At 53.1% G+C, this 12,921-nt stretch overlaps 2 protein-coding genes across 8 annotated transcripts in view; one reads left to right on the top strand and one right to left on the bottom strand.

The window, feature by feature from the left end:
• The first annotated feature begins 61 nt into the window (after positions 1-61).
• tmem150b (transmembrane protein 150B) lies at positions 62-7,480 on the top strand. Of its 2 annotated transcripts, none has more exons than XM_015359576.2 (7): positions 62-1,389; positions 3,134-3,216; positions 3,480-3,539; positions 3,958-4,025; positions 4,869-4,996; positions 5,083-5,260; positions 5,380-7,480. In XM_015359576.2, the coding sequence occupies exons 1-7, from the start codon at positions 1,345-1,347 to the stop codon at positions 5,580-5,582; spliced, it is 765 nt and encodes a 254-aa protein (XP_015215062.2). In that variant the 5' UTR covers positions 62-1,344; the 3' UTR covers positions 5,583-7,480. The 2 variants fall into 2 exon arrangements, with proteins under 2 accessions (XP_015215062.2, XP_015215063.2); XM_015359577.2 differs by lacking the exon at positions 62-1,389 and adding an exon at positions 1,412-1,558.
• Positions 7,361-12,921, bottom strand: part of LOC107078862 (SUN domain-containing protein 2-like) — a 58,722-nt gene continuing 53,161 nt past the window's right edge. For all 6 annotated transcript variants that reach the window (XM_069196857.1, XM_069196856.1, XM_069196855.1 and 3 more), the window contains 2 exons: positions 12,575-12,667; positions 7,361-11,618 (listed from right to left, as the gene is read on the bottom strand). In XM_069196857.1, coding sequence (XP_069052958.1) covers positions 11,502-11,618; positions 12,575-12,667 — 210 coding nt within the window. In that variant the 3' untranslated portion in view covers positions 7,361-11,501. The remainder of the gene's footprint in view (positions 11,619-12,574; positions 12,668-12,921) is intronic.

Here is a 12,921-nt window from a genome sequence, read left to right on the forward strand (position 1 = left end):
TGTGTGGCGTGCTCTTTCCAGAAGGCTGCAGTTTTGTGGAGACTCCTTGTTTTCTCCAGGGACAGCAGGAGGCACACCCCTCGTGAGTATTTCAAGAATACTGCGTTTTTATGTGCTGGTAGGGGCTACAGTCCAAGTATAGTAGAACAGTCCTGTTGCACGAGGAGCTATAGGACAGGTACGGTAATGGGAGAGTAAGGGTCTGTCGTAAAATGATGTAGAATTGATGTTCACATCAGCGCGTCACGTGCACAAGACGACTCTTATCTCCTCCTCTGGACCTGCCCTCTGCCACCCTGGAGGTTTCGCTACATGTAATAAATGACTAAACGACTATGGTTCAGTGTGAGGAGCAGTTCATATTATCGGCAGAATCTTGCGCAAACAGCCCTAAATCACTCGGGGAGCAAGAATTATGGCCGAGTCCAGACTCCATCTGCTGTGCCGTAATGTCTGGAGTAGATGAGACCCAAGTCGTCACCTCGGTACGGTATATAGTGGTGGGGGGGGTAGGGAGTGGGGGCACACTTGTGTCTCTTTTCTCCACTGAAGGCGTGTGACGCGCGCAGGGCCCCGACGTGGATGCCCGCGCGACTGGACCTCAGCCGACGAGACCCGTTTCCGTAGCCGGGAACAAAGCCGCCGGGAAACCCCTTCAAGAAAAGCAGGCGAGATTCCCGAGCGGCTGAGCCGGGCTGTGAGCCGGTCCGTCTCGGGCTCTGGGGGGCGGTTTCTAATCTTCCTGGCTCAGCACGGCTTCCTCATTACCTTCATGGGTGGCTGACGACCTCTCCTCCTCCTGACGCACGCGGGGCTCCCTCGGATCGCGGTCACTGCCAGTAAGACGACAGCACTGCAGCGCCCAGGAAATCGCCAGCATTTCCAGTTCCTGGCAGGCGTGAATGTGGGTGTTTCCAGCCAATGATGTGAGCCTGCAGGGACGCCGAGCCCGAGCTCTTTGCCCAGGAAGCGACAGGTGTAGCCCCTCCGCTCCCCTCCATTCTGATCCACCCAGCCCCTGCTGATTGACAGCTCAACAATCAGCGGGGAACTTTAGGCGGTAAAGTTTGCTGACAGACCCTCCATCCAGCGGGTCCAGAACACCAGCCTGTCAGAACACCCAGAGACCCTCAGTCCAGAATATCGGCCTGTAAGTACACCCAGAGACCCTCCATCCAGCGGGTCCAGAACACCAGCCTGTAAGAACACCCAGAGACCCACAGTCCAGAATATCGGCCTGTAAGTACACCCAGAGACCCTCAGTCCAGCCGGTCCAGAACACCAGCCTGCAAGAACACCCAGAGACCCTCAGTCCAGCCAGTTCTGGAGCTGTAGGCTGACACGATGCCACCGGACAGGCGCGGCGCAGCCTATAGGCCAGGAAGTACGGTAAGAGAGGAGTGGCGCACTGTAGCGCTCAGTGAGTGAGAGAGAGCAAGGGGTTAGGAAAGAGTCCGGCTGGATATCACTCAGTCTGATCCCACTGCCGGAGGTGAGCTTTTCTCTCGTTTCACTGGTCCTGCAGCTGGATTCAGCCAAGCCAGTACTTCAGAAGCAGGTGTGTAGATTATTGTAGACTTCTAAAACGTTTAGGATAACAGTCATTTGTTTTGTTACTGGACTTTGGCTTTTATGGAAATATACTTAAATGTGAAACTTCCGCATCTACTGTTGTGATAATGAAGGCAATAGGACTGAATTTTGCTCGCTCTGTCTCTGTTCCTCTCTCATTCTCTCTCTCCCTCACTTCTCTCTCTCACTCTGTCTCCTCTCTCTGTCTGTCCTCCCTCTCTCTTCCTTCCCTCTCTGGTCTCTGTCTGTCCCTCGTTCGGTCTAAAATTGTTTTTCCGGGTTTAATTTGTGATGTCAGGGTGGCTGTTACTGAAAGAGGAATTGGATGGCATTGCACGCGAGTTTTGGTCTGGGTCTTTAACATAAGTGATGCAGGCCGTAGGTGGTCGTAGGTTCTGTGTTTGTGTTTTCCGCATCAGATCATCGCTCATGCCAACAAGCGCGTCTGAGCGGTCTATTGAGTTAAACGTCTGTGGTGCCGGGCAGACAGTGAGCTCAGCTCTGTTAGTGCTCAGGTCAGGCTGTGATGGTGGGTTTGAGCCGGACTGGGAGAGACATTCTGGACCTCGGGAGACGTCTGCCAGGGACGCGCAGGAAACAACTGGATCTTCTGTCACGGCCTGGCAGTTTCAGGGCCTTTCAACACCAGTGTTCCTGCCCTTGCGGCTATGAGGAACTATTGGCAAGCCATCGAAACTCCTTATCTCAGGAGGCCTACTGATAGTGCGGCTCTTGTGTTCAGTTGAGTTACCTGCTCTCTGGTTAGCTGAAGTCTTTTTATCCTTCGCTGGCTGCGCTCAACAGGATCTCCCCATCAGAAGGTCCTCTGTCCTTTAAACTGGGCAGAAAGGATTATTAGGGACAGCCAGTCCAAGCTGCATACAGACACATTAGCCTAGTCGCACCTAAGACGGGCACCGTTTATTCTGGGCGGCGTCTTCTCTGAGCTCAACGAGCAATCGATGCCTCAATATTCTCAATATTAGGGGTGTTACCCTGGTGTCCTGGCCAAATTCCCCCCTGGCCTTTACCAATGATGGCCTCCTAATAACCCCCCTCTCTGAACTGGCTCCATCACTCTGCAGCCATCTCCTCCCCACTGAGAGCTGGTGTGTGGGGAGCGGACTGGAGCATCATCCAGGTGGGGGTACACACTGGGGGGGGTGGAGGGGATCCCCGTGACCTGTCCAGCGCTGTGAGTGGGGTGTCCAGAAGGGTGCTGTAGAAGTGTGAGGAATCATTGCTCATTCTGAGTTCCCTGTTCTAAATGAGGCCTGACTCGTGGGCTAGTCTTCACATCCTCTCCCCTGACTGGGACTTGGGGAGCTGAGGTGCTGGTTGAAACGGGCTAAGCTGGGGTCGCAGGTAAGACAACACGGCGCCCCCGAGGGGCCCGAGGGGCCCGAGAGGCTGTCAGAACGATGAACACCCCTGTGGTTTCTGTTCCCGACACCGACAGCCCGTCTCCGCAGAGAACAGTGTCAGAGTGCTCCTCCCCAGCGACGCCGGACGGGCCTGTCGGATCGAGTCTGGAGTCTCGTGTCTTTTTTTCCCCCCACAGGGTTCCGATCGGGCCAGGATGTGGGCCTGGGCGCTGCTCCCAATCGCCATGGCAATGCTGGGGACTGTGGGATTCTGGGCGGTGTGAGTGAGTCTCTCCTCAGCCTTCGAACCCCGAGCCCTGCTCCCTTCTTCCCCATTCTCCGGCCTCCCGCGCTCCTCCCTCCCCCCCGTCGAGCCGTTTCCACTCGCGCCCTGTCCTCCGCGGTCTCTCTGCGCTGGGGTCTGTCAGAGGATGATGATGATGACGACGAGTCAGGCTTCGTCTCTCTGGCGGTCCTGCGGAGCTGATCTCCGCTGCCGGAGAGATGCCCGCAGGCTGGTGACCCTCTGCTGGTCTTTCCCAGGTTCGGGATGGCGGTGTCCAACGGGTCTGTCAATCTCACACGGGAGTTCCCCTACATCAGGTGAGGCTCGCTGGCTGTGACTCGCACTGTGGCCTGGCTGGGCTTCAGCAGAGTTTCGAGTCCTTTTTGTGAGGCCCTCTGGGCCCCTTCGGCCTCTGGAGATGCAGAACTGCATCAGCTCACTGAAACGTAGTGATGCATTCCGCATTCTTCCCTAAAAGAGCGAACCTGATCCCAGAATTCCTGCGTGTTCAGTAATCTGTTTGTACTGGAGATGTTGTGAGAATTGTTTCTGGTGTTTGGCAACACTGTCATGCTAGTGAAGCTCTCTGAATTTGCAGTTTGACTACAGTAATACTACAGCTCACTGAAACAATCTCTCTCTCTCTCTGCCCCTCCTTCTTATCTCTCTGCCCACACCGTTTGCCCCCTCTCCACCTTCCTGCCCTCCCCTCTCCTTCCTCTTCCTCTCTCCCAGTACGTGTGGCACCTACAATCCCCAGAGCTGCATCTTCGCACAGGTGCTCAACCTGGGCTCTCTCATGGGTGAGTCTCTGGGCACTCTTTATAGGTACAGTAGAGCTCCAGGTAGAGCAGTGTTCATGTACTGGAGTGTCCAGTCAGTGTGTCTGTATGAACCCCTCTCTCTCTCAGTGCAGTGTTCATGTACTGGAGTGTCCAGTCAGTGTGTCTGTATGAACCCCTCTCTCTCTCAGTGCAGTGTTCATGTACTGGAGTGTCCAGTCAGTGTGTGTGTATGAACCCCTCTCTCTCTCAGTGCAGTGTTCATGTACTGGAGTGTCCAGTCAGTGTGTCTGTATGAACCCCTCTCTCTCTCAGTGTAGTGTTCATGTACTGGAGTGTCCAGTCAGTGTGTCTGTATGAACCCCTCTCTCTCAGTGCAGTGTTCATGTACTGGAGTGTCCAGTCAGTGTGTCTGTATGAACCCCTCTCTCTCTCTCAGTGCAGTGTTCATGTACTGGAGTGTCCAGTCAGTGTGTGTGTATGAACCCCTCTCTCTCTCAGTGCAGTGTTCATGTACTGGAGTGTCCAGTCAGTGTGTGTGTATGAACCCCTCTCTCTCTCAGTGCAGTGTTAATGTGCTGGAGTGTCCAGTCAGTGTGTGTATGAACCCCTCTCTCTCTCAGTGCAGTGTTCGTGTACTGGAGTGTCCAGTCAGTGTGTCTGTATGAACCCCTCTCTCTCTCAGTGCAGTGTTCATGTACTGGAGTGTCCAGTCAGTGTGTCTGTATGAACCCCCCTCTCTCTCAGTGCAGTGTTCATGTACTGGAGTGTCCAGTCAGTGTGTCTGTATGAACCCCTCTCTCTCTCTCAGGGCCGTGTCCTGTGGATATATTGTGGATGTATGTCCTCTGTCTCTCTCCGCAGTGGTGTGGATAGTTCTGATCCGCTACCAGCAGATTAAGGACTATGGGCAGAGCTCCCGGGTCAACGTGGCCGGTCTGGTGCTGGGTTTCGGCTGCGCGCTGGGCTGCTCCTTCGTGGGCAACTTCCAGGTAGCCGGGACAGGGGAGGGGAAAAATGGGGGGTGGGGGGTGGAGAGTGGGGACCAGTGACTCCATCCTGCCTCTCTCTCCGCCAGCAATCCGTGCTGATGGGCGCCCACCTGTTCGGGGCCTTCCTGGCGTTCTTCGTGGGCCTGGCCTATTTCTGGGTGCAGGCGTACCTCACCTACACGGTGGCGCCCCGCCACGGGGGGCGCTGGATCGGCCCGGCCCGCGTCGGCCTCTGCAGCGCCTGCACCGTCCTCATCGTCGGCAGTATCCTTCCTCCCGCGAGCCCGCCTGCGCTCGCTGGGCTGTGGGCTTCCCGTTTCCCCCGTTCCGCACCCCCCTGCCGCGTGTGACCCTTGTGACCCTTGACCCCTGACCCCCCCCAGTGTCCGTGCTCCACAAGCAGCAGTACCGGTCCGCGGCGGCCGGGTGCGAGTGGGCGGCGGCCATGACCTTCTTCCTGCTCTTCGCGCTCTTCGCCGTGGAGTTCCGCCACGTCGACTGCCACCGGTACCACGTCCAGAAGCGGGCCGTGCCAGCGGGCGGCGCCAAGCCCGCGGAGGTGGCCTCCCAGGCCCAGGCACCCTGAGGAGGAAGGGGGATGGGGGGGCGTGGAGCTGCTCCACGCGCCGGCCATTCGGGTGCAGGGCTCCATTGTAACCCTGCGCTCGCGAGTTCTCCCTCACGCCTACAGGGGGCGCAGTTTCCACAGCACAGCGCCGGACGGGCGCGGAGCAGCCGAGAGACGCCAGCAGGGGGCGCCCCCACCCCCCCAGCCCCAAACGCGACTCCTCCCCTCGTCCGCCAGGCGCAACAAGATCCGGTTTGATGAAGTCTAACGAACAGCAGCCATCATGAAGATCGTTAACGGGAGCCGATGAGGTGCAGGGGCAGGGGGGTGGATTGGGGGCGTTGCTCCTGTGTATTTGACCTGTATTTTCTTGTCTAAGCTCCCCAGCGGACAGCTGGAGGCCGCGGGCTCGTGCAGTCAGGCGGTTTCACTGTCCCGGAGCTGTGCAGACTGTGACATGTTGACATGATCAACGCCCATTAAAAGAGATTCGTGAGGCTGAAGGGCAGTTGCTCTCGGGTGCTTTGGAGGCGCCGCAGTGCTGTGCATCGCCTGTCAAATACATCAACATCTTGTTTCTGATAACATATAGTCAGGCATTTAAAAACAAAACACATGTACTGGAACCAACAGCATGTCTTACAATCAAATGCCTTTTAATCTATATATATAAGCCCCCAGAATAAGAATTTGTATGCAAAATGGATCTTCAGGGTAGAGTTTGCACAGGTTTCGTATCGGTCTCAGGACGTCTGCATGGGCCCCCTGTGTGCGTCTTGTCCAGAGCATTGGCCGCCTTTGAGCCCTCTTCCTCTCAGCCAGATATGGTAGCAGGCTGGGACAGGATCAATGAGCCCCAGGCTCTATCACAATCCAGCCTGAGGTCTTCTTAAATCAACAGCATGGTTAATATTGAACCAGGGCTGACAGTGCCATTGCTGAGAAATTACTCCTCCGCGAAATTACTTTTACAGGAATCGACACACTGCAGTCCGGTACAGTGAGCACCCTCTAGTGGTGAAATGCTGTCATGACACAAGGAAAGTTGCAAGCGAGTGTACGCCCTGACTGGTTTCGCTTCTAGTCGCAAACTGGTTTGAGAGTCTCATCAAGTTTGTTTTTTTAAATAACCCAGGCTACTGGCTTCACGAACCTGGCTGGGTAGCTAGTTCCAGACTCCCACAACCCTTTGTGTACAGAAAAAGCCTCCTGGGCCGAGCACAGTGCCGTTTCCTTCACTGTAATCGGGTCTGAAAATAGTCCAGCTTCTCCATCGACCACACTTAGCATTTAAACCAAACTGTTGCAGGCTTGGTGTAGGCAAGGCCCTGGCAGCCCTCAGCCTCTTCAGGGGATTAAGGGGGAGGATTAGCTCCTTAGCCACCGGTCAGCTGGAGGTGATCTGTGATCGTGGTGGGGATCCGACAGATCCCCATCTGCCATTCATTGGTCCAAAATCCAGACAGCGGGAAGGACACAGAGCACACGCACAGGCTGTGTGAGACTACAAGGCCGTGATGTTCTTAAGGTATTGTTTTGGGATGTAATTTACCTGTATGTGGTAACAAAAATATCCAAAATTTACCACCGATGTTTAAGTGGCTCAAGCAGAGAGCTGCGTCAGGCTTCAGAGGAACAAGTAAAGGTTCACACTTGGCTTTTCAGCCTGGAATAAACCTTTACTTGTTCCACTGACATTTAAGACGTGTAAATGTTACTTTAGGACTGAGAAACACACACACACACACACACGTAACAGCAGGGGTTGTCTGCCATTATACATGAAAAGGCACAAGTTCCTTTAAGTTTTTTTATTTAAAAAAAATGCAATAAAAAGTTGACCTTCCTTCCATTTTGCATAAGTTAACATTTCATTTAAGCGATAACAATAATAAAAATAAAAATTCTCATCCTAACGTTCCTTGTTTTCAATATATTGCTCAAAGCTACGATATAATCAGCAAAAATATTCAAGAGCCTCTTGCCAGAAATACTGTCTATGTGTAGTCCAGTGTGGTGTGTGTGTCTGTGTGAGTCTAGTCCAGTGTGGTGTGTGTGTCTGTGTGTCTAGTCCAGTGTTGCTCTAGTCCACTGTGGTGTGCGTGTCTGTGTGTGTGTCTAGTCCACTGTGGTGTGCGTGTCTGTGTGTGTGGCTGTAGTCCACTGTGGTGTGCGTGTCTGTGTGTGTGTCTAGTCCACTGTGATGTGCGTGTCTGTGTGTGTGTCTAGTCCACTGTGATGTGCGTGTCTGTGTGTGTTTAGTCCACTGTGGTGTGTGTGTCTGTGTGTGTGTCTAGTCCACTGTGGTGTACGAGATCAGGGGGTATTTTCTGAGAGGAATCCGAGACGGACACAGGCTGCCCTCTGGCCACAGCTCTGACAGGAAGCCTTACAACAGGGACTGCGCTTCTGTTTGAACTCCAGCCCTCATCGCCAGCTTGCTCCTGGGATTTTTTTGTGTGCAATTTTAATTTCTTACAGTTTTGGCATAAGGTGAAAATTCTGCAGTTGACATCTGCAAAAACGAATCAAGTATTTGTTTTCAAGGCAGGTGTCTCGGATCCTTGCTCTGAAGAGCCCCAGTCCAGTTAATCTTATAGGTCACTGAATCTCCGTCTCTAAAAATGGCAAACATTACTCATTACTTACTGAGCAAATAGGCGGATAATTTGTTTAAGGAAATTTACTTCCATAAAACCTGTGGGACTGGGACTCTCCAGAGCTGGGTCAGGAAATTCCTGAAGTTACCAAAGGAAGAGGGATAATTCACTCTGGTGAGCTGGTACTTTTCTCTCGTCTCTGAACGCACACCCAGAAGTGGGGATGACTCAAGTACCCCAAAATGTACTTGAATAGTTTGGCACCATAAAAATGGGGTAAATGTGCTGCCATTAATCCCAGGGTGATACTGGTTAGGTCCAATGGAAAGAGCAACCCCCTACACCCCAGTACAACAGATTCAACTTGGGTATTAGCCAAATAGCTCCACAGTAAAAAAAGAAGTTTGTGCATCAGTCCTTGCACGTATGATGTTCTACTCTGGCCCAGCATCCTCACCACTGCTGCCCTGATTGCAGTCTTGAAGGATCGATTAGTGTGCCCATGCATCTGTCTCACCGGCCGAACCCAAGCACACCGGCCAGGAGGGAAGCACGCGTAGCTCGCAGTGTGCAGTGCGGCGCTCTGGGCAAGACACGGTCACTGTAACGGGACTGCGGCCATCCAGGGCACACAGCACCCCACAGAGGAAGAGGGGGGCGAGAGGCTGCAGGCAAGGGTGTTATAAAGACAGCATCGACACAAGCAAGGGGCCGTCACACTGACGCTGCACGGCACTCGCCAGTCCTCCAGAGCTGCAGTGCAGAACACAGCACTGTGCAAAAGCACTAGGAGCTGGGTTAACAGAGAACAGTGAGTACAAGCACTGACATTTAAACTCTTTCTCTACTGGGTAACTGTCTGACCTTTAACACTGATAGAATAGTTAAAATCACTTTCCGTACAAAACAAAGCACGTGTCGTCAGTTAGCTTCAAAGGGCAGGGCCGAACGACACCAAAAGTGCAATTCTGTGCAGTGACCCTGAACATTATTCTCACTGCTCATCGCAAAGCAACTCTCCGGTGAGACAACTTTTCTCCCGACAAGAAGCGTCTCCAACACCTGTATTGAAGGGCACTAACAGAGCCCCTGCAGGCAGCATAGAACACCCTTTAGAGTATGTGGCATTAGGAGTTAAGGACTCGTTTTTGCTCTAAATTGAAAAACAATTGCTCTCCATTTCCTGAAATAGTCAACATCCGACATGCAGCCCAGTGCAGGTGCAGCAGCAGGTCAGTGGGATGTCCTTCCCTTAACTGGGCTCTTTTAATCTCAAGATTACTAGTGTAGCTTCCGAGCCCTGAAAGAGAACTGTACAGGAGCCCCTGCCAAAACTCTGCGTAACGCTCACAAGCAGGGAGCAGAGTGAAACAGAGCTAATGGGCTGTGGGTTCAAGTCCCCACGCAGATAAGAGTACCTACAGTTTAACCGCAAGCAGACTGCGTCAAGCATCACAGACGGGTAACAGCAATATTTTTACGCTTAAGACCCAAAGTCATGGAGCAGAATTCTGCACCGACCCTTCATTCCGAGCCGAGCTGCTCAGCTGCGCAACGGGATTGTGCTTTTCTATCAAAGCCCAGTGCATCGGCAGAGCTTGTTCATAGCAACTCACTGTAGAGCTCTTGGACACGGTGCTCGCTAGTCAAAGGAGCTGCGCAACAGAATCCTCTCTCTTCATTAAGAAACAAATACAGTATCGCTGGCTTGCTGTCACTTTTGTACAAATCTAAAGCTAATCTAAAACAGGTTCTAATAAACTTGCCATCTACCAGTTCAGACGGGCCCTGACTGAGCAGCACGGCAGTGGACATCTTGTACACACTTACACAAACAAACAGCTGCACAGGGCTGAGCCGAAAGCAGCGTCAGCCATGAGAGAGCCCTTACGATTTACCGCAAACCGTTTCTACAATCTCAGACTCAATACTGGAAGAACGCTCCCAACGCTGTATTTCTATACACATCAACAAGTGTTCAAAAACAGTCCTGGCCAGGAGCTAGGCTGTCGGTGAGAGAACACAGCAGCCACAGCACAGCTCCGTATGAAGTTAGCTGGACGCCGTGGTATTTCTGACCAATTCCACTCTCTCTGCGCTCGGCGGGGCAGGAGGGGGTACCGGTGGCCCAGGAAACCTGTCAAGTGCATGGCCAGGCATTCATGCCCACTGGTCTCTGAACAGAGTCAACAGGCCTGTTCCCAGGCTTTAGGAATCATTTTAAAATTTTAAGGATGGCCTGTAACACCTGCTGGACTGCGGCTCCACCACTCGGGGGTAGACAGCCCAGGTACGGACCGTTCTGACAATTCAAACATTACTTTTAAACTTTCCTTCAGGGCTTAACGTACCTAAAAACTATCTACAAGCCCTTTGTTGTATGTACATAAAAGAACACAAGAGCAAAACAGAAAACAGAATCAAAGTGCAATATATACATGTCCACAGGTATCTACATAAATATAGAGTCCTGCCATCGTCAAATGAGCACGCCCACCCCACTCAAGAGACACGGTCCTCCCCAGTGCTCCCACAGTCCCACTGTGCTAAGACAAGGGTCTGCGTCAGGCCCTGTCTAATGGGCCTGAACCAAAACACCAGGCTGTGCCAGACCCCACTGGGTTTGTGTTCTCTCCGTTTCGTGCTTGGTGTTTGTCCTCTCACACAGAGAACAAAGGTGCTCAATGTACCACAGCCGGGCTCTGCAGCTCTTGCAAGCCAGACGGTGCCGACAGCCGCTCTGTGGAAAGAGGATTCTTAAGGATCAGGGGTCCCGTTGCATAGAACGCCTTTGGAATGAAACGCATTAGGTTTGTAAAACATTTTCTCTTGGCAAGATACCGACTTTGCCTGATTCGTGCGGCACGAGAGCTACCCGACCTGCAGAGCTGAACAGAGCCACGATACTCAACAGGGCAGATTAGAGAAACACAGTAGCGATCAGGGCAGGGCACGCTCTGGCTTGGCAGTGACCGATACCCTCTGCCACAGGTCTGTTCAGATGACCCCCTCCCCCCCGGCCGAAGTGTTAAGTGTACCGTACCGCCTGGCATTGTAAAACCGAAACTACCGCAGCCAGCAAAAGCCTGGAACTGAGAACCACAGTATCAGTCCTGCTCTGTGATACCAAAGAACAGCCCCCTATCCTGCCTTCAGAAAGACTTTTATTTATGCATAGAACTTTTTTTTTTAAAGCAAATCCTCATAACGTATCAGTGCAATTTGTCTGTGCCCAGTAACACCCCCCCCACCCCTCCCCAACCCTGCTCCTCCTCTCCTCTCTCTCCCCGTGCGCCCCAGTCCCCCAGTCCCAGGCTCTGCGGGCCCCGGGGCGGGCTCACGCGCTGGGGGCCTCTCCGTGAACCCGGAAGCGGTAGACGCAGGTGTACTCGGGGTGCCCCCAGTTGCTCAGGACACGCAGCTCCACCAGTGGGTAGGCCTCTGGCGCCGGGCCCTAGGGTCGAGAAGGACACAGGAGAGATGCCGGGAGTTCAGAGCAGATCCGAAAGAGGGTTATTTCTTCACGATGAGCCCTCCTGGAGATCAGACTGACAGAGTGATTCCCTTCCTGCCACTGTTCACAAGCACACTTGTATGCTTTTAAAAGCACCTCCTCCATGCACCCTACGTGACACTGGAGAAGCACCTATTTTAGGATCAGTTTATTTAGAGCCAGCCTCTGATCCTTCCTACAGAGAGAACAGGGTGCTTGTTCAGCCTGTCTGTCGGATTCTTTGTGACAACAACAGGTGTCTGTACAGCATGTGCTTCACCCCAGTAAATCCTGCACGCAGCAGATCTTACGCAGAGAAAATATCCTACAAGGGAACAGGGTGCAGGCAGCTGAAAGTCCACAGCAGGAGACCTCAGCCCTGGTCCGTTTACGCTTTTATTTTTGCACTCCGGCCTTGGGTGTAGAAAGAGAGGGGTCTCAGTCCAGGTCCTGAGAAACCTCTTTTTCTACAGCCAAGGTCTTAAAGGCAGGGTAATTTATTTCGGTTTTCTGTTTGAGGCATTTGTTTTTAAATGTGCTTTCAGCTCTTAAGAAGCGTTATGGATGTGAACCCGGGGCTGATGACTGGTGACGTCTGTAATCAGCCTATAATTGTGCTTGTCCCTGCAGTAAGACCGAGAGGATCCCCCTCTCTCCGAGGGCTCTGCTCATGTCCAGCAGGGGGGTGTCCTGCAGGCTGACAGCAGCTGGAGAAACGCCTGTCCTCCTGCTCAGACCAGATGGTGTCTCGAGTTTCTCTCCAGCACCAGGACTGAGACACTGAGTGCAGCAGACTTGGCACGTCTTAATCCCAGAACTCTGCAGGGAGACAGCTTCTAGACACCTTTCCTGTATTGGGCTAGCAGGATCAAGTTTTACTGTGGCACTAAACCACCCGATTCTTTGCACTGTCTTACCGGTAAGGTGAATGTCTGTATCGAGTCGCCATCTTGATCATACGTGAATTTTCCCAGCAGAGTCCCTTCCTCCTGCTTTTCATCATCCATTCCCTGAAAAAAGACATATCCTCTCCTCGCTACTGACACACCGCCTCCTCTCCCTCTCCAGCCCCCATTACTGACACACCGCCTCCTCTCCCTCTCCAGCCCCCATTACTGACACACCGCCTCCTCTCCTTCTCCAGCCCCCATTACTGTCACACGCCTCCTCTCCTCTCCCTCTCCTCTCCTCATGACTGACACACGCCTCCTCTCCTCTCCCTCTCCTGCCCCCGTTACTGACACACCGCCTCCTCTCCCTCTCC

The sequence above is a fragment of the Lepisosteus oculatus genome, chromosome 12 (genome assembly GCF_040954835.1).
Source record: "Lepisosteus oculatus isolate fLepOcu1 chromosome 12, fLepOcu1.hap2, whole genome shotgun sequence".
Taxonomy (NCBI): Eukaryota; Metazoa; Chordata; class Actinopteri; order Semionotiformes; family Lepisosteidae; genus Lepisosteus; species Lepisosteus oculatus.